Here is a 21,966-nt window from a genome sequence, read left to right as displayed (position 1 = left end):
GGTGGTCCAGGGGTTACTAAGACTCTGTACTTTCATTGCAGAGGGCACAGGTTCCATCCCTGATCAGGAAACTAAGATCCCACAAGCTATTAAAAAATAAAAAATTTTAAAGCTTATCATGAAGTCTAGCACATTGAAGTGTTTTCTGATTGTTTCATCCAGTCCCCCAGCTCAATTATAAAGTTCCTTGAAAAAGAACTTGGTCTTAACTATTTTTTGTCTATCCCTTAATGCTTAACATGTAGACATTTAACAAAACTAAAACTACAAAGGGATTTTGCTATTAGAATGATAATACACATCAACTGGACAATAAAAGATGACACTAAGTGTGCATGCTTCTAAAAAATGGAAACGCCTATAGGCTTTAAATATTTTGTTTGGCCTGGAGAGTTTTTATTACCTCCTATCTTTTAAATTAATATCTTTTTATCTTCTGCCTTGCTTTCCTCTCTCTTTTCTAGTGCTCTGGATCCTTAGATTAAGAAAAGGTAAAATTCTACCTGAAGCAAATATTCCTAAAGGCACATTTATAAGAGTATGTGGTATGCGGTATTGTGGTTTTGTTTTTTTTTTTAATCTTAGCTAACTTCCACAAATCCCACTGACTTACTTTAAAAGTGACTTATTTTGAACTCAGTTCAGGCTAGTGTTTGTTTTCACAGCAAGTTCACTAAAACTAGAATATCTCACTCCTGGTAGCCTAAAAGATTAGAGTATGAAACGAAACTTTCAGAAATAATGTCAGCTACTCACAAGAGGTGATGACTGTCTGTAGATGATCCACTCGTCCCCTTACACCTTCTTCCCTCTTAGCTAATAAAATTAGCTGGCTGCTTTCTTACTTAGCATCCAGAAAACAAAGGTTGATTTTTTTTATTCTTTTTTAAAAAAATGTATTTATTTGACTGCGCCAGGTCTTAGTTGCAACACATGGGATCTTTGATGCATCATACAGGATCTAATTCCCCAACCATGGATTAACCCTGGGCCCCCTGCACTGGGAGCACAGAGTGTTAGCCACTGGACCACAGGGAAGTCCACTTATTATTTTCTTAGAAGGAAGAAGACAGAGCACAAGTGTTTGATACACAGAGCTGTATTCTGAAGGGGCTTCAGCAACGTAAAACCTACCATCCAGTGACTATGGTGCTTAAGGGGCAGCAAGATGTTGGAGATCACAGAAATGAGTCAAAGACAGTATGATCTTTCAGAGGAATACCTAAAACTAGACCCATTCAGCTGCAGCGCCCAGCTTAAACATTTTAACAACATACAGTTTTTGTTTATTATTTGTAGAAATATAGTACACAACAGTAGTACCTCCTTCATACAGCCTTATAACTGATGCTTCAAGTGAATTTGGCCCCCATTCATTTTTATTAATTTTTTAAAATCAGCCTTTAGCACTTTTATGTTTTATTTCTCAAAAACAACTTTTTGGGGTTTTGTGGGTTTTCTTTTTTTGAGTGCCTGGGATTAGGCTAAACTCTATACATATAACAACTCATTAATCTTTACAATGACCCTATAAAATAGGTTCTCTTATTAGCCCCAGTCTATGGGTAATTACACTAAGGTTTAGAGAGGTCAAGACGTCGTTAAAGGTACTGCTGCTAGTAGAAACCCAGGCAACCCAGCTCCAGAGCCTGAGCTCACAGCCACACCAAGATACTAATTTCAAAGACCCTATTTTCTTAAATCCAACCTGAACACAACCTGACCACTTCTTGATGACTTAGGGTCTTCCTCCTGGCCATCCACGGCTGTGGGAACACACACACTCTCTCTTGGCCTCAGCTGTCAGGAGTCAGTTCCTCTGGCTGAACCCTATCCAGCAGCTTCACCTTTCCACCTTACTATCTTGAGTCTGCAGTGAGCTAAGAAACGTGACAGCCATGCTGGTTAAAGACTGGTTACCACATAAGCCAATACATTCCAAATGATTGTCTGGAAGCATCTCCCGTAAGTGCACGGATTTCGCAAAAAATACTGTGGGGATCTTTGCAGTTGTTTCCAGCTGAGTGAGACTGAGATTCACCAGGAAAACTACCAAAGGGTTATGAGGTTTTCACGTGTTGACTCTTTTACTCTCCAGGAACATAAAAAAGACAGGACAGAGGCTGTGAGGAAGCATGATGAAGAAGAAAGTGTGAATTAGTTATGTGTGAATTTTATTAACTTATGTGAATTTTATTAACCTATACTACCCTCCCTGTCGATATGATCAGTAAAATCAAATAGTAAAACCCTGCCCCCATCTTACAGAAGAAAACACTGACCCAACAAAAAAATGCAAGTTAATACCTCGTTTTAATTCTCTTTCCCCACTTCCAGGCTAAGAGAGCATGTCTTACCTTACTGAACTGTCCAACCACGTGCTTCAGAATATTGGGAGGAGCATCATACAGAAATGGTTCAAGAGCTGGTAAATAGGTGCATTTTTGTAAGATATTCTTTATGGCTTTTTTACTCTATTGAAATACAAAGCAAAATACACACCAAAGTAAGTAATCAATGAAAGCTTGACAAAAAGTCACATCTTGTGTTCTGGAGTTTGAAAACGAAATGAAGAACTTTATGGTGAACTTAAAAGCTGTTGTTGACAAAGTCTACTAATGTGCTAGTGGAGATCACATTCACTGTACCAGACAGCCTTACCCCAATCCTAACAGTTCCAAGTTGGTGACAGACTGTCAAGTTATTAATCAAGAACTCTAATGACAGTAGGAATCCACTGAGCTTAACTATCCTTCATCAAGAAATATACTTGATTTTTGACTATAAACTTCTATATCAGGATGTATATCATTAATCATTATCAGTTGAATTATCCAGCATGAAACAAATATTAGTATATTAGTTAAGATTTTGTTTAGTTGTCAATATCTGGGCTTAAGATTATTTAATAATACTACTGAGATATAATTTACATACCATAAATTCACTCATTTTAAGTGCACGGTTCAATGGATTTTTAGTAAATTTACAGAGTTGGGCAACCATCACCACAATCTAATTTTGGAACATTTTCATCATCCCAAAAAAACCCATGCCCATTTATAGTTATTCCATATTCCCTCCTCCACTTACCCCTACCAACCCCAGACAATTACTAATCTACTTCCTGTCTCTATAAATTTTACTTTTCTGGACCATCCATATAAATGAAATCCTAATACGTTAACTTTTGGTTCTGGCCTCATTTGCTAAGTATAATGTTTTTGAGGTTCATCCATGTTATAGCACATATCAGTGCTTCACTCCTTTCATCGTCAAACAGTATTCCATTACAGGGATTTATCACATTTTGTTTATCCATTCACCAGTTGATGGACATTTGGGTTAATTCCACTTTGGGCTAATATGAATAATGCTGCTATGAAGATTCACATGCAAATTTTTTCACTTGGGAAAATACTGAAGAGTAGTTATTGGGTGATAATTGTAAATTTATGTTTAATATTTTGAGAAACTACCAAACAATTTTTCAACATGACTGCAACATTTTACATTCTCACCAGTAGTGCAGGAAGGTTCAATTCTCCATAGGATAATCAACACTTGTTATTTTCTGTCTTATTAATTATAACCATTCTTGTGGGTGTGAAGTAATATCTCATTATGGTTTTGATTTGTGTTTCTCTAATGATGCTGAGAATCTTTCCATGTGCTGATTGGTCATTTGTCACTGAAATGTCTATTCATTTTTGCCCATTGCTTAGTGAGGTTATGTATCTTCTTATTACTGAGTTGTAAGAGCTCTTTATATATTTTGAATACAAGTCCTTGCTTGAATATATGATTTGCGAGTAATTTTTCAGTCTGTGGCTTGTCTTTTCATTTTTTCAGTAATGTCTTCTGAGGCATACAAGTTTTTCATTTTGATGGAATCCAATTTATCAGTGTTTTCTTTTATTACCTGTGCTTTAAGTGTCATTTTTAAGAAATCAATGCGTATTCCAAGGCTAAAAAGACTTACTCCTATGTTTTCTTCCAAGAGTTTTATAATCTTAATTCTTACATTTAGATCTATCAGTATTATTCATTTTTAGTTAATTCTAGTGTATGGTATGAGATAAGGATCCAAATTAATATTTTTGTCTGAAGATATAATAATTGTCCTAGTACCATTTGCTGAAAAGACTATCTTTTAACATTAAATTGCCTTGGTACCTTTGTGAAAAATCAGTTGACGATAAAGGGTCCATTTCAGATTTTTCATTCGATTACTACATTGACATATATACAGTCTTTCTGTAAGCGTCTTGTTTGTGTAGCTTTAGAGTAAGTTTTGAAATCGGGCAGTGTAAGTCTTTCTTTTTCGAGATTGTTTTGGCAAGTTCAAGTCCTTTGCATTTCTATATGAATCCCAGGATCAGCTTCTCAAGTTTTTTGAGGAAAAAAGACACCTGGGATTTTGACAGGGATTGTATTGAAAATATAGATCAATTTTAACAATATTGAATTGCCATTTTAACAATAGCAAACCTTCCAATCTGTGAACATGGAATGTCTCTTCATTTATTCAGATCTTCTTTAATTTTTTTCAGCAATGTTTTATAGTTTTCAGTGTACAAGTCTTATACTTCTTTTGTTAAATTTATTCCTAAATATTTTATTCTTTTGATGCTATTATAAATGAAACTATTTTCTTAATTTCATATTTGGATTACTCACTACTAGAATATGGAAATACAGTTGGTTTTTACATATTTATCTTCTACCCAGTGATTTTGTTGAACTCTTACTAGTTCTAGTATTAGTGAATGTGTTTGTGTGTATTTCTTAGGATTTTCTACATACAAGATCATGTTATATGTTGGGTTTAAAATGTATAAGCCTTTAGAAAATATGACTTGTATTTGGTGACTTCAGGCTGTGAGTGAAATAAAATTGTTCCTATAATTTTATTCTGTGACTTGTACAGAAATTACGTGGGGTCAACAAATCCTTTTCTTTACCTAGGTCAGAAAATCAAGTCATGTGTTACTTCGAAATAATGAATAAGAGGTTATGAATTTTGCTAAATGTCACAGCATTTAGTAGTTAGTGTTTATCTTATAATGTTACATGATGATGTTAGGGAAGGAATCATGGACTATCAGTGTAGGGCAACTTGGTTTGAGCCTGGTTTTCCTACAAACTAGTGTAGCATGTACAATTCTACATTCATTAATTTTTCTGTCACTTCTAAAAACTGACTCTAGCCACACTGATCAAAGCTCTTACAGAAACCACAATAAGTGATTAGCAATACTACCCTTTTTTTCCTATTAACGATACACATAAGAATAGTAATTAGCAAAACAAAATTGTCAATTCTAGACAAACACTCGATGCCACTTTGTTTTTCACAGAAAAAGAAAGGGGTAACCAAAAATTATTCATTGTTGCTTTCATTGTTGAAAATGAATGATCTTTCTTGAAAACTGCTTAAAATGAAAAATGCTTCTTTATTCAAAAGTTAATTTTATTCTGAAAGTATTCTGACCAAAGAGCTATAGTTATTTAAATGAGGGGGTTACACAGGAGTAAATCTTCTTGACTCTGTGCTAGGAAAAGTCTTCTCACATATAGCTCCAAAAGCACAGGAGCAAAAAAAAAAAACAAAAAAAAAACAGATAAACTGAATCTCATAAAAGTTTTTTAGAGACTTGTTGTAAACAATACTATCAATAACGTGATAAAACAACCCACAGAATAGGAAAAAATATTTGTAAGTCATACATCTGATAAGGACTTGTATCCAGAAGATGTAAAGAATCCTTAAATTCTCAATAATAGAAACATAAATAGCCCAATTTAAAAATGGGCCAAAGGTCTGATTAGACATTTCTCCAAAGAAGATATACAAATGGCCAATAAGCACAAGAAAAAAAATATCAGCATCTTTAGCCATCAGGGAAATGCAAATCAAAACCACAATGAGATACGAATTCATACCCACTAGGATGGCTACAATTAAAAACAAAGACAGTAACCAGAGATGGCAATGATTTTGAAAATTAGAACCCTCATACATTGCTGATGGGAATCAAAATGGTATAACTACATTGGAGAACAGTTTGACAGTTCCTCAAAATGTTAAAAAGAGTTATCATATGACCTCGCAAGTCCATTCCTAGGTATATACCCAAGAGAAATGAAAACACACATCCACACAAAAACTTGTACAGTTATGTTCACAGTGGCATTGGTCATGATGGTCAAGGAGTAGAAACAACCCAAGGTCCAAGCAATGAATAGAAAAGCAAAATGTGGTGTATCAATATAATGGAATATTATTTGGTAATTAAAAGGAACAAAATATTGATATATGCTATAACATGGATGAACCCTGAAACTTACACTTAGTGAAAGAGGCCAGGCACAAAAGGCCACATATATTGTATGGTTCTGTTTAAATGAAATGTCCAGAAGAGGCAAATCCTCAAAGACAGATAGTAAAATAATGGTTGCCTGGGGCTAGACAGGGAGGACATGGAGTGACAGCTAATGGGAAAATAAAATGTTCTAAAATTAGACTGTGGCAATGGTAGCACCTGTGAATCTTCACTAAACCATTGAATTATATAGTTTAAAATGGGTAAATTATACGGAATACAAGTTATATTTCAATAAAGCTGCTAAAAACAACGGGGAACAACCAAGACAATAAGAATGTAATATTTAAATAATTATGTTAGAGATAGTCTTATAACTATTTGAATAGCTTTATAACCATTCAAATACCAAACTAATTCCATCTAATACCTCTGAATCAAAACAAATGAAAATACAACTGCCTGAATATTTTCAAAATATATGTAGGTAAGATGATTATATAAAAGATACATTTTTTTTTTTCAGTTTTCATAAGGCATTTGAAATTACATAGGTACAGGCAGATAGCAAGACTATGTGAAAATGTGCAAGAAATTCCAAGGGGCTGTTCCTGGGCTCTCCTGGATCAGAACCAATTAGAGAATGCTTACAGAAGCTTATATGTCTTTGGGACAAAAGTAACTTCAACATGGCCTTGTAATTTGAAAGCTGCTACAGAATAACAAATGAGAAACACCATTAGACAGTTCCTAAAGTGCTTGGATACTTTTCCCTTTTGAGATAGTGTCAAATCAAAGGGTTTGGACTTTTACTCTAAAGCCTTTAAAACAACTGATAGAGTCCAAGAGACCTTGGAGAAGAAAAAAAAGAAAGGAATGATTAAGTCCCTACAATAAGAAAACATTTGTATGGATTTAAAGCCTTGGAAAGATTGATGACAGGATAATGATTAATAAATCACTTTTAATTTAATACCCACTGTATTTCCTGAAAATAATTATTGTATCAAATAAAGGTAGAAGGAACCTTCTATTAGTAAACCTTAATGTTTTAACAAAACCACCTTTGTTAAACTAATATACAGTAAAAATTACCTGACTTCAAAAAGTAATCAACCGTTTTTACTCCAATGATATTTATACAATATAGCATCATAACATTCATTAAAAATTAAGTTATATAAACTTGGTAGCATGTAAATAGTATATAGCGCTCCCTAAGAGACTATTTGTAAGGGTTTCTCAAACTATAATTACTATCTACTCTGCTATTAATTATTCATGCTGGAGCTGATGTATTCTTTTATTTCCCTGGATCACCAGAGGTAAGGGTGGGGAGGATGAGAAGTGAGGAGGAGGGAGAAGGAAAGAGGAGGAAGTAGGGGAGGGGGAGGGAGAAAGAAAGACAATGATGATAATAGGTTTTTGAGGTAAAAAGAAAATGACATTCATAGGTTAAAATTACACATATGTAAATAATCTGTATTTAGACAAGTCAAAACTGGAAATGGAGTTGTGTTTTCTCACCAGAAAGTCAAAGAATCACAGAGTTGTTACACAGGAAAAGACCTAAGCACATTATCAATTTTACCATCTATCATGCTTTGCCAAGGAATAGACTCAACATTGGAGACAAGTAATAGATTTCTATTAAATCATTGCTTTGATCTAGAAAGTCTTATAAAAATGGAAATCTTAGAAATCTTAATCTTAGAAATCAACTTCCCTCAATGAGTTTGTAGAGAAAAAATATGTAAACATAATCAAATCAACATAAATTCACTTTTGTAAAATTTATAAATCAAATAAATGACTCACTCGATTGCTTTCAGAGTCCCTCAAACTGTGCAGTTCAAATAGATTTCCTGTCCCATTATACTATCTAAAGTTGTTGTAAAATGTGTTTTCCTATTTGTTACTTTATTGTTTTCCTTCAAATTTAAGAGTAATTTAACTTACTGTTCATTTTATTTTGAATTATTGTCTTTTCTGTGTATTTCCCTCAACTCAAGTTAATTCTGAGAGCTGCTTTCAAGAAGTTAGATGTTTTCCTAATAGGGAGTATGCTGGGGAACGTTTTTCTTTCTTTGAAATTCTAAAATTATTTTTAAAACCCATCCTACTTTATATTCATGTTTAATGAGCCATTTTAGTAACATTTTTTTCAGAAATCTTCATTTTTTTAATACAAGATTTTAAAATGTTTAATTTTGGGAATCTTATGGTCATTTTCCTTTCAAGGAACAAATATAAGACATAACTAAAAGATCAGACAGACCTGGAGTTAGGAGAGGTCACTCGTCACTCATGCTTCAGGAATGACTTTGGAGAGGCATTCCTTTTACATGTTTTTAGGCTCAATTTTTAATTTAAAATGGACTAAAGCTCTCTCTGGCCAATTTCACCTCCAAAGTCCTATTATTTAACTCCTATTCCATAAGAAAAGTCAATAGAAATGTAGATGGCAACAATCAGACATTTGTTTTACAAAAAACTTTGTACCCATAGAAAACTTCCTTTAAATTTTATCACTGATTTTTACAGACAAGGGTAATTCGTTTTCAAACAGTCACCTCAATTCTTATGATACACTTGTTTCTTGACTCAGAAAAATGATATTGTTGGACTTCCCTGGTGGTCCAGTCAGTGGTTAAGAAACTGCCCTGCAGTGCAGGAGACACAGGTTCCATCCCTGGTCCAGGAAGATAACATATACCTTGGAACAACTAAGCCCATGCACCACAACTAGCGAGCCCATCAGCTGCAGCTGCTGAAGCCCAAGTGCCCTAGAGCCCAGGCACCACAGCTGGGCTTGCCTCCGCCCACAGCAACTAAAGAAAGTCTGAGAGCAGCAGCAGAGAGCAGCACAGACAAAAATCAGTCAGTCAATCAAGCGTACCAAAAAAAAAAAAAGATATTGTCCACAATAAAAATTAAAACATTTAAAATTACACATTATAAGAACGAGTTAAAAATCTAACAAATCTTCATTAAAACGGTGAAGAATTAAGCACTTACTTTCACTTGAAGATCCTCAGAACTTTCAGTTGACATGTACAAAGAGAGCAGGACAGGCAGAGTGTTTGTGACAGCGACGGCCCGTGCGTGCTCAGGAGTGTGTCTCCCAATGTGTCCCAAGGCCCAGGCGGCAGCAGCCTTAATATGGTCTTCTGGTTCTTCTGACAAGCAGAGGGACAACTGGGGCACACCCTGCAGCGTGGATCAAAAGAGCAAGAGTTACAAACCTAGAGCAGGATTAAAGGGTCTTCCATGTCTCTCAGACATTAGAAGAATCATTTCAGTCTTGATCCTTTTTCTCCTTTAAACTGTTCAATAAATGAGCACTTCACAGGGGCCGTCATTTTTCAAGTCAATAAAATGACTAGAACTAATTTACCTTAATTATCTGTAACAATCCAACTAAACTAAGTATCTCTACTAGCGTTTGCTCTCCAAACAGAGGCATTTAACCAAAAAACAGATGCCACAGGCTAGTATTTAGGCAAAGCCAGATACCACTGTGACAAATTAAAAATGCATAGGAGTTTAAAATCATTTGCTCTCCTTCTAAACTAAAAATGTTAATTTAGAGTCTTTTTAAAAATTAACTTTTCACCAAGAGATCCAAAAACAAAATACCTACTATAGACCCAAAATCAAATGAATAATATGAGCAAGAATACTGTTTAAGTAAATTTTAGGTGAAATATATTCACTAAAATCTTTCCTGAAATAATAAATTTCCATTACTTTTGGTCAACATTTACACAATAGTTTTGCCCAATTTAATCTGACTGAATGTCAAAGAAGGGATGAGTACTTTTATCACACTGATGGCATGTGCTTGTATTTTGTACTTCAATTGTAGCTAAATAAAACAGAATTAACTAAAGGGCCTCAAATGCATCATAGCTTATATACCCAAAGAAGAGTCAAATAACCAAATCAAATTATAATTCATTCTGTATAGGCATAACTTTCTAACTTGAGACTAAACTAAATTATCTAATGCCAATACTAAATTATCACCTTAAATTCAGTACCACAAAAACCACTATCACATGGTCATCCTACCACAAGCAAAGGCCAAATGATCGTCTACAGTTTTTTTCCCTCCACCTTTATATTTCTTTTTTTTTTTTTTAAATTTTTTGGCCACACCACTCAGCACGTGGGATCTTAGTTCCTCGACCAGGGATCAAATCCAAATCCCCATGCGTTGGAAACAATGGACCACAATGGAAGTCCCTAAATTTGGCTATTAAGACCAATTTCCAGAAGAGATCTGCCATATTACTTCTTTGACTTCTTTCTTACAACTAAAAATGTGTGTCAGCCCATACAAACAAAAAAAAAGGTCAGAATCTTTTCTATCTTCAGAATGAGGCAACTTTCCAGAAAGTCCATACATCTGAGACATACCAAGAATGAAGAAGCAGGAGGAAAAGAAGACAGTCCCCAAAATGATGACTTACTAGCCATGGCTGTTACGAACAGCAAATGAGACAAGAAGCGAGACAGTGCTTTGAACGTTAGAAGGTATTATTTAGATGGGAGGTATTGTCAGTCCTGACAGTACTACACAGAACCAGAATGAATGACACAGTGCTGTGTGATCGGCCTCAAACTGCTGCTGCCCCCACCTTGATCTTCAATTAAATGAAAGACAACCAGGTGTGAGAGGCCAGCAGCCCCAGACCAAAGAGGGGGAGCACCTCCTGGATAGTCTGGGGCAGAAACACAGGAAGCAAAAGCAATCGCAGCTTCTTTCCTCGTCCTTCCTACGTGTGGACTTTCTGACAATCCACACAAGAACCAAGAATCAACAATTCCAATAATATCCCCATCGTGACCCTTCAGGAAGCAGCACTACTGCTCTAGTCACTATCAGAGTCTTTGGTAATAGAAGAACAAAAGGAAAAGCTCAGGATAAAGAGGGAGTGAAGTAAAGTATTATCAAGGAATAGGTAGAAAATAAAGATCTGAGGCTCCTTTTTATTCTGAGGATTAGCAAAGGATAAAAAAAAAATCCACACTTCTGTTTAACATACAGCAGCGGGTTTTCCATGCCGATAAGAAACCTGCACCCTAGAGGGTTGCCAGAGACACTGGGAGCACACAGCCTTTGAAGCGTGCTTCAGGAGATCAATATTTACTCATTCAACAAATATTTTTTGAGCACCTACTACGAGCCAGGGTTATTCAATCTGGTAGGTTAATGCCGAGTTGTAAACTGAGATAAGGCCAAATCCCTCAAGCAAGCAAACAGAAACACTACTATCCGACATGTGCCCATGCACTCTGAATTGCCCACGTCTAAGAAGAGAAATTAGCTCCTGGAAGCTGAAGGAGAGAGAGCCATCCATACAAGATGATACAAATGACCATTGGGTATGTTAGTTGTCTTTAATCAAAGTATGCTTTATATATTTTTAAAGCCAATCCTTCAAGATACAAAATACACATTACTTAGATACAGATAATACTAATACTCAGAGGTGCTGACATTTGAGTAAAACTTCAAACTTCCTGCCAAGTCAACCTTACTTTAAGCACTGCTCTGGCAAACTTACTCGTAAGCCTGGAAAAAAGCTGGTAATTCTTTGTCTCTGATCAGTTATACTGTACACTCTGTGGGAGAGTATTAATCTCTGGTCTGTCTTAGAGGATCTCGCTGCAAGAATCGGGGGAAAGGAAGCAAGGACAAACCTTGGAAATGATGACTGCCATTGCCAGGTTCTCAGAATGAGCTGCCACATAGCCGAGCAGCATGATGCCTGGCAGCCTTATGTTCCCTTTGCAGGACCCAATGCAGTCGATCACGGCAGCAACTCCCCCAGCGTTCACTATCAGCTGAGAAAGCTAAGAGAAAAGAGGGAGAGTTACATTATCACAGCCCTAAAGTATGAGATGATTTTTATTTTTTTTAATTATTATTTTTAAAAAATATTTTGTAGAGGATATTTTGGTTTTATTATTAGCAGTATTAGTTGACTGTGCTGGGTCTTCATTGCAGCATGCAGGACCAACAGCATGTGGGATCTATTTCCCTACCAGGGACTGAACCTCTGTCCCCTGTATTGAAAGTGATTCTCAATCACTGGACCACGAGGGTAGTCCAGTATAAGATGACCTTTGAATATTATGTTCAGTTCGGTTCAATTCAGTTCAGTCGCTGAGTCGTGTCCGACTCTTTGCGACCCCATGAACCACAGTACACCAGGCCTCCCTGTCTATCACCAACTCCTATAGTTCACCCAAATCCATGTCCATTGAGTCGGTGATGCCATCCAACCATCTCATCCTCTGTTGTCCCCTTGTCCTCCTGCCCTCAATCTTTCCCAGCATCAGAGTCTTTTCCAATGAGTCAGCTCTTCGCATCCGGTGGCCAAAGTATTGGAGTTTCAGCTTCAGCATCAGTCCTTCCAACGAACACCCAGGACTGATCTCCTTTAGAATGGACTGGTTGGATCTCCTTGCAGTCCAAGGGACTCTCAAGAGTCTTCTCCAACACCACAGTTCAAAAGCATCAATCCTTCGGCACTCAGCTTTCTTTATAGTCCAACTCTCATATCCATATATGACCACTGGAAAAACCATAGCCTTGACTAGACGGACCTTTGTTGACATGGTGATGTCTCTGCTTTTCAATATGCTATCTAGGTTGGTCATAACTTTCCTTTCAAGGAGTAAGCATCTTTTAATTTCATGGCTGCAGTCACCATCTGAAGTGATTTTGGAACCCAGAAAAATAAAAGTCAGCCACTGTTTCCACTGTTTCCCCATCTATTTCCCATGAAGTGATGGGACCAGATGCCATGATCTTAGTTTATTGAATGTTGAGCTTTAAGCCAACTTTTTCACTCTCCTCTTTCACTTTCATCAAGAGGCTCTTTAGTTCTTCTTCACATTCTGCCATAAGGATGGTGTCATCTGCATATTTGAGGTTACTGATATTTCTCCCAGCAATCTTGATTCCAGCTTGTGCTTCTCCCAGACCAGCGTTTCTCATGATGTACTCTGCATATAAGTTAAACAACCAGGTTGACAATATACAGCCTTGACGTACTCATTTTCCTACTTGGAGCCAGTCTGTTGTTCCATGTCCAGTTCCAACTGTGGCTTCCTGACCTGCATATAGGTTTCTCAAGAGGCAGGTCAGGTGGTTTGGTATTCCCATCTCTTTCAGAATTTTCCACAGTTTATTCTGATCCACACAGTCAAAGGCTTTGGCATAGTCAATAAAGCAGAAGTAGATGCTTTTCTGGAACTCTCTTGCTTTTTCGATGATCCAGCGGATGTTGGCAATTTGATCTCTGGTTCCTCTGCCTTTTCCAAAACCAGCTTGAACATCTGAAAGTTCACGGTTCACATATTGCTGAAGCCTGGCTTGGAGAATTTTAAGCATTACTTTACTAGCGTGTGAGATGAGTGCAATTGTGCGGTAGTTTGAGCATTCTTTGGCATTGCCTTTCTTTGGGATTGGAATGAAAACTGACCTTTTCCAGTCCTGTGGCCACTGCTGAGTTTTCCAAACTTGCTGGCATATTGAGTGCAGCACTTTCACAGCATCATCTTTCAGGATTTGAAATAGCTCAACTGGAATTCCATCACTTCCACTAGCTTTGTTCGTAGTGATGCTTTCTAAGGCCCACTTGACTTCACATTCCAGGATGTCTGATACTATTAAGTTAGCATTGCCAAATTTTAAAATTTCAGACCTAAAAAATGGTGGTTCAGTGGTAAAGAATGCACCTGCCAAGGCAGGGGACTCAGGTTCAATCCTTGGGTCAGGAAAATCCCCTGGAAAAGGAAATGGCAACCCACTCCAGTATTTTTGCCTGGGAAATCCCATGGACAGAGGGTCCTGGCAGGCTACAGTCCATGGGGTCACAAAAGAGTCGGACACAACTTAAGGACTAAACAACACAATCTGAAATATCATTCCAAAGTATTATATTTATCAAAGAAATATACAAGGATAACAATCCTGCTATTTCTAATTACAGAATATGCTCACTGTGAGCCTCTCTGCTGTTCAATTTTTCTTACATGATTTTTATCCTTATCGTAATAGATGTCAAAGTTCCTCACATAAACACTAAACCTAGGGCTAGTTCATAACTCGCTAACTGCTGAAACTGTTCCCCACCCCCTCCACACAATGCGTGAGTATGAAACAGATTAATCACTCAATACTGAAAGATGAGGTCAAACTTGAAATATTCTAGCCTCATTATCTGTCCTTCGCTAGCAATGATCACTAGCTGTTGGCACTCCAATCTTGAAAAATCTCAAGCAGATAAAGATGTTGGGTGAAATAAAGAATAAATACTGAAGAGTTTGGTGAAATGAAATTGATTTGTGAAAATATGCACAGAAAAAGACCAACTTCAGAATCTACCCAAGTTTGCCTCATCTCTATTTTTTTCCCATCTAAGAACCCAGAGCAGGAACCACTGTGTATGAGCAGCTGAGCAGGGAGTTGGTGATCTCTCCCAACCTGGAGGGGCACTATCTCTCACTACACCCAGATGACCTAGAGTGACAGGACAACAAAAGTCCACGGTCCCTACAACTTAGAAATGGAAAGCAGACAATGATTAATGATTAAAAATTGAGATTTCAGACTCAAACTCCATTGCTACAACCCAGTGGTTCTCAAGTGGGGGCACTTTTGTCCCCTTGGAGATAGTTGGTTATACATGGGGACATTTTTGATTGTCACAAATTAGGGGAGGGGTGCTACTAGCATCTAGTGGGCAGAGGCCAGAGATGCTGCTGAACATTCACCCTACAGTATACAGACATTCCCCCCCCCTCCCCCACAACAAGGATCATCTCATCCAAAACGTCCACTGTGCTAAGGGTGAGAAACCCTCACAACACGTGACACCACCCGGGGCCCTGTCAACAAATTGATGTTCTGCTTAATAACTAAAACTAACAGCATGTGGTTATATTTTGAAGCTGATTTCTTTCCCCCTTGTTTTACCTCGGGTGTATGTTTTGCAATCTCTCTAATTAAAGTAGAAGCGTTTTTCTTCACGTATTCATCTTTGTCCTTCAGACACGTAAGTACCACTGGAAAAATCTCTGCTTCGACCACCATTTCTGCCAGATCCACAGAATGTTTCGCAATCTGACTGAGAGCTGAAAGGACCTGACGCTGTTCAACAAAAACCAAACCCAAACGTTACACAGGGTCCACTGCGTAGTTCAGACATAATTTAAACAGCTTTGTACACATTCAAATTCCTTTATAAAGAGGAAGAAATAATCAAAAATCCAACATAAGCTAAGAGTCTTGAAGTATTCACCTCCTACTCTTATACTTAAATACTCAATTTCTTAAATTTCCTAATTTCCAAGTTGAACATCTTAGTTAACACTATTGACTATTTAAATATTTACTTATCGAGGATGGTCAAAGAATATGATCTTTGGGTGAATATTATTTCTTAATTATGCACTACTTAAATCATTAGTTTATGATAAGTACAGTAATATAATACAAACATGATCAAGCAGAACTTTGGGCATGTGGCTGTTATCATTTTAAAGAATTTTACATTGTCTAATTAACATTGACAATCTTAAAATCTTATAGAACATAACTATTATAATATGAAAGTATAATTGGTGACTATTAACTGAAAATTAAATTTTAGAAAGCTCGAAAGACTAATATGGCCATTTTCATAGGAAACATAAATATAATAGTGGGCTAGAAAACCTTTAGGTCCCTTCTAACCCTGAGGTTTAATCGTGACATGATTCCTTACTTTAATTATTAATTCTGATGTTACTTCTAGTTTTCAACATTGCATGTACTTTTCCCCAGTCACATCTTGATTGTCCACTCCTTACAGCATAGTTTCCACATATGAAAGGACCCAAGTACGTAATATACCCAGACCTGTTTTGCATGATAATTTACTAATATCTAAAAATGCATACTATCCATCTGCACACATATTGTTTCCATTTTCTTAGATTATTGGAATCCTGGTTTGTTTGTTTCTCAACTTTATTTTTAAATACCTTCAGCTTAGCGTCAGGGTTCAGGATCATCTGGGCTAAGTGAGCAATCACTCCTGCGTCCACCACTGTCTGTGCTAACTCTGGAGAATGCTTCGCGATATCACTGAGGGCTGAAACAGCAATCCTTTTCAAAGCAATTTCTGGCTCCTGGATACAGAGCACTAAGAGAGGAACAGCTCCCGCATCCACCACAGCTTGTGACAGCTCTGTGGGTCCAAGAAAAGTAATTAAGTGAGTATGGGTGACTGACCCTTGTACAAGCCACTTTTCACCCTGACAGATACAGCAAAGTGAAAAGGGGAGGGTGTACTTCACCGTCTCGACATCTGCATTTCAAATCAGCCTTCCTGGTTTCATGAACCATGTGGGCCAATCGCAAGCTGAAAAGAATACAGGTCAATAGATGGACCTCCATTTACATGAACACATTTGAGGTAGATTAGGCTGAAATGGCTTGTTATTCTTTTTTTTTTTTTTTTTAAGAGAGTAAGCAGATGTCAGCTGTTTAAGCTCTGACAATTCTGCACTTCTCAATAGGCAAGCATTTTATGCATGGTTTACAATAACAGAGAAAATTAAAGTACCAAAAATTTACCAACCACACTAATTAGGCAGTATTTTGTACTGTTTACATGAGTAAACATTAACATGAATCTCGTGCCAGTAATGTCGATTTTTTAATTCCTTTCATTTTATTGTACTTTTAAAAGATTTTTTAAAACTTTGTACACAAAAGGTGCATTTTTGCTGTACATACAAAAACATTTTAAAAAATGAGAACTATAACCAAACAACAGGATTTAATATATATAAATTTTAACATCAAAGAAACTAATCATAAGCATTTGATATGTCAGAAATATCTTTTGAATATACATGTTGATTTACTTGGGTGTCCAAGAATAACAGCTATAAAAAAATAACACAGTTTTTAAATTACAGAGAATGTGAGGCAAACAGGCAGACCCATATATGTGTAAAAAATGTCTTTTTAGAAGCATAAAATACACTACCTAGTTACAGATCCTACTCTCGTGTTCATGGACTCTCTTACTGAATCACATACACCCATTTCTACAACCTCTTCCTTTCAAATTATGTTCTCATTTTCTCAGATGTGTAGCAGCTTGACAATTTATATCTTTTTTGTTATTTAAAAAAAATTTTATTGGAGTATAGTTGCTTTACAATGTTGCATTAGTTTCTGCTGTACAGCAAAGTGAATCAGTTATACATATATATCCCCTCTTTTTTAGATTTCTTTCCCATTTAGGTCACCACACAGCAGAATGTAAATCGGTACAGCCACTATTGAGAACAGTATGGAGAGGCCTCAAAAAACTAAAAACAGAATTATCATATGACCCAGCAATTCCACTCCTGGACAATTTATGTCAATAGCCAAATTATCAATTCAGCATATCACTTAATCTTTAAAGAAGAATCTTTAATTTTTCAAACAACTGGTAATATCACATTTTCTAAAAGGAAATAATGTTAGAAAATGAAGGTTAGTGTCCAACACTTGTTTTCCTTCAATTATTATAATTATCTGAGAAGTCCCATATTGTATAAACGATTCATTCATTCTTTCATTAAACAAGTATTAATGGAAGGTTATTATGTGCCAGAATCGCTCAACGCTGGTGCAAATGATACACTTCTACAAATTAACACTACGCTGATTAGCAAATATGTTTCAATTTAAAAATCCAGTGTGAAATATGAAATACAATGGGAAGTTAATACGTAATCTCAAGAACCAGAGGCAGATAAGAGGAATATGTCTTTTAAAAAAAAGGTAGGGAGGGGACTCTCTTGGTGGTCCAGTGGTTAAGACTCTGCTTTTACTACAGGGAGCATGAATTCAATCCCTGTTCAGGGAAATAAGATTTCACATACTGCACAGTATGCCCAAAAAGTAAAAATAAAAAATAATTTTTTAATTAAAAAAAAAAAGACAACAGCAGCAACTGACTGGAATATCCACCTCAAATCAATAGAAGACATTCCTTGGAAACCTCTTTGAGATTCTACTGCCATTCCCTGAAGACCAACAATATAGCAGGTAAAGCAGGTGATCACTCTTTCTTCCCAAGGGAAAAGGGAAGAAAACATAAAGGTGTGATATCATGCAATTTCCAGATATAATTTTTATATTCTACTTTAATAATTAGCATGTTAATTTAATTCAATTAAATTATACAGGTGTGGTATGGTTGTTGCTGTTGTTCAGTCGCCCCATTGTGTCTGACTCTATGTGACCCCATGGACTGCAGCATGCCAGACCTCCCTGTTGTATGGTAACATCAACTTTATATAGCCATATACAAGGGTGCCTGGAATCTATATATCCAGGTGACCCTTGAACAACACTGGATTTGATCCAGGTGGGTACACTTGCAGGTGGGCTTTTTCAATGATAAACTCTGCGGTACTGCACCATCAGTGGTTGATTGGATTCAGAATCTCAGACATGCAGGAAGTGATAATATGAAGGCTGACTATAAATTATACTCAAGATTTTCCACTCCAGGGAGGGTCAGCACCTCTAACTCCCACATCGTTCAAGGTCAACTCTACTGGGCTACATATTTTGAGAAAGCATAAGGATTACTTTATCTATGTACGTATATTCATTTTTACACACTGTTTCTAAGAGTAAAGAATATACAGTGAACAACTAAAAGTACTATTAATGAAAACAAAGTTCTTTAAAACAAATATTATCGTTGTAACTCCCATACATTTTATTCTTTCCTTGAATAATTGAGTACCATTATCCTCCTTTCCCTGAACTCCCCAGTTTTTCTAGCTTGTTACCCATTCCCATCTAAAGCTGTTTTCCATTCTTTCTGAAATAGTGATGCTAAATAATGGGAAGGATGAGGGAACCAAAGAAAGGCTTGCCTGAAGGGAATGAAGCTTCTGGGGACCTGGATGGGGCCTAGCAATCAATGCTGTACTTGAGTTTCATATACTTTACCTCTCCAGTTTACACGGTCCTTCAAAACCTGGCTCTGCTCTTAGATGGCACACATTGTTATTAATAAACAATACTGTTCAACCACTTTCATACATATACTGGGTACAAGACATATATACAGGTAAGAGTACATATACATATTACATTAGAATAATGCAAGCCATACTACACATATATTACACAAACCACAGGCTAACTATTTCATCCTGCCTCTACTGCTCTTTTTTCCCGTGGTGTACCTTTCTTCTCTTCCATACCATTGCTTCCTCTGGTATTTCTGTACCAGTCGCACTTGGCTTCTTGTCAGTCAGGGCATGGGTTTGTGAACCAATCCTGGCAAATGGGACCTGGGCAGAAGTCAGCTGGAAGCATCTGTGACAGATTTTCCTCTGTAATAAACAGAGATACACAGGAAGAAACACCACCTCATCTGTGCTGGACATGGGTACATCTGCCTGCAAATGACATCTGGGAACTCCTACAGCCATCTTGCAACTGTAATAGGAGAAATCGCCAATATGCTGAGGATGGCTGAGTACAAAAATAAGAAACATCTGGGTCCCCCGTGACACTGTTCAGCTGCATAACCAACCTTGGAATGGCCCTGACTCTGAATTTTGTGTCATGTGAAATGAAAAAACATCCTCAGGCTTAAGCCATGTGGTTGATAGTCTGACTTACAGCCCCAGCCATACTGATATGATTCTGTCCTCTCTCAGGCTTGGTGTATGCACATATTTTGCTCTTTTTTTCTGGTCATTTAGTGTTCATTACATGCTTACTGTGTGCCAGAAACTTGGTTAGTTAGATCTTGGGGAAGCCAAATAGAGTAAAACATTGTTCTGTCCTGGTGGACTTTGCTAAAGGTGAATGTGTGAACAGACCGCAGTGCAGAGTGGGGCTGGGAGTCAAGGACGGGAAGTGTTTGGGGAAATATACACAGGGTGCAATTTCAGGCAGGGCTTCCCATTTTCCTTCCATCTCCCCTTTTCTTCTTCCCTATACTTTTCTATTCTTAAAAAAAAAAGGGCAGGAATAACTGAAACCCTTATAAAAATCTGGTATACTTAAAAGTTAATACCCAGAGAGGACTTCCCTGGTGGTCAGTGGCTAAGACTCTGTGCTCCCAACCCAGGGGACCGGGTTCAGTCCCTGGTCAGGGAACTCAGTCCCACAAGCTGCAACTAAAAGATCCTGCTTGAGGCAACTAAGACTCAACACAACCAAATAAATAAACACATTTTTTAAAGTTACTCCCCATAGGAGAAATCTCACAGAATTCATTTTAACTCTAACATGGAAATGAGTTTGGGTTGTTTAATTAATTATTACACTTTGGAAATCAAAGACTGATATGTACAGATGTTCATAAAAGTTTTGACCAGGGGAAAAAACAAGCCAAGAAATTTATTTTCAGTGTGGGAAAATATCTTAACCTCCTTGTAAATTTTAAATGAATCTTCAAAAAGTGAATTTTTAACAACTATATCTTCTTTTATGCAAGAACATGTGACATAATCATATACTGTTAGGTAACCAGCAGGATTAGAAGTAGTTATGCCAAAAGAAAAAAAAACAACAACAGAGAAAAAAGGTTTCCTGTTATACCAACACATTAACAGGATTTCAGTGGGGTTTATGGCACTATTGGTGATATATTTTCTTCTCTATTTGCCAAATTTTCTTCAATGTAATTATTTTTTTAAAATAAAAGAAATATGAACACATCTTTGACTATACACATAGCTACTGCTGGGGCTAACTATACTAACATTATTATTATAAAGGAAAAAGAAATATAAATACTTTAGCTTACTTCTCAATATGGAAAAAAGTTTCTTATTTTTAAAAATGGTGGGAAGGTATATCTCCTTTAAACAAATTAGGAAAGAATGCATAATTATTCTTTGAAAAATTACAAATATATTCTAGAAATACTATTCACTTTTTCACACTTTCCTTCTTGTCTTATTCATGCCTTTGTTACAGTTAAAATATTACATTTTTAAAATGCTAAGTGTTATTCAATTTAAACAATTTTTTAGGCTTCAAATTGTCAGTGGAAATAAAGCTATCCAATAGCACCTTCCTTATTCATAAATAATAATTAAAGCCATTGATTGCATGCATGTAGACAACTGATATATAGTCCTCAAATCTGACGGTCAGCTATTTTCAGCCAAGGAATAACTAGTTCTCTTAGGCCTCCTCAATACCTCATTGCTGAGTGAAGGAAATGAGGCAACCATCTCTATGGAACTGTGACAAGCTCAGTATGACTTCAGATTTAATTTTTTGAACAAAAAGAGACACAGATAAAAGGGGGGACATTTGAGATCAACAACATTCATAAGATTACTAGTATCTAAAGCTGGATGAATCAAATATTATAAATGACTTTATGCTAACTAGACAGAAACAACACAGACAGGAAAGTCCATCAGTGTATAATAGGTACAGGTAAAACCAGGTGCATCAGGCAAAAGTGATTTTGCTTTAACAGCGCTCATGATGGCCTTAGGGCTTCTCTGGCGGCTCAGTGGTAAAGAATTCGCCTGCCAAGGCAGAAGCTGTAGGTTCAATCCCTGGGTTGGGAAGATCCCCTGGAGA

The 21,966-nt window shown here is 36.7% G+C and overlaps 1 protein-coding gene across 1 annotated transcript in view; it reads right to left on the bottom strand.

Annotated features, from left to right (window-relative positions):
* SPAG6 (sperm associated antigen 6) overlaps nt 1-21,966 on the bottom strand; it is a 58,715-nt gene that overhangs the window by 6,591 nt on the left and 30,158 nt on the right. The window contains exons 5-9 of the mRNA XM_018057089.1: nt 16,371-16,576; nt 15,322-15,495; nt 12,036-12,188; nt 9,345-9,536; nt 2,358-2,474 (exon numbers count right to left, since the gene is read on the bottom strand). Coding sequence (XP_017912578.1) covers nt 2,358-2,474; nt 9,345-9,536; nt 12,036-12,188; nt 15,322-15,495; nt 16,371-16,576 — 842 coding nt within the window. The remainder of the gene's footprint in view (nt 1-2,357; nt 2,475-9,344; nt 9,537-12,035; nt 12,189-15,321; nt 15,496-16,370; nt 16,577-21,966) is intronic.

This window comes from Capra hircus, chromosome 13 (assembly GCF_001704415.2).
Source record: "Capra hircus breed San Clemente chromosome 13, ASM170441v1, whole genome shotgun sequence".
Lineage (NCBI taxonomy): Eukaryota > Metazoa > Chordata > Mammalia > Artiodactyla > Bovidae > Capra > Capra hircus.
This window is presented reverse-complemented; position numbering and strand designations above follow the sequence as displayed.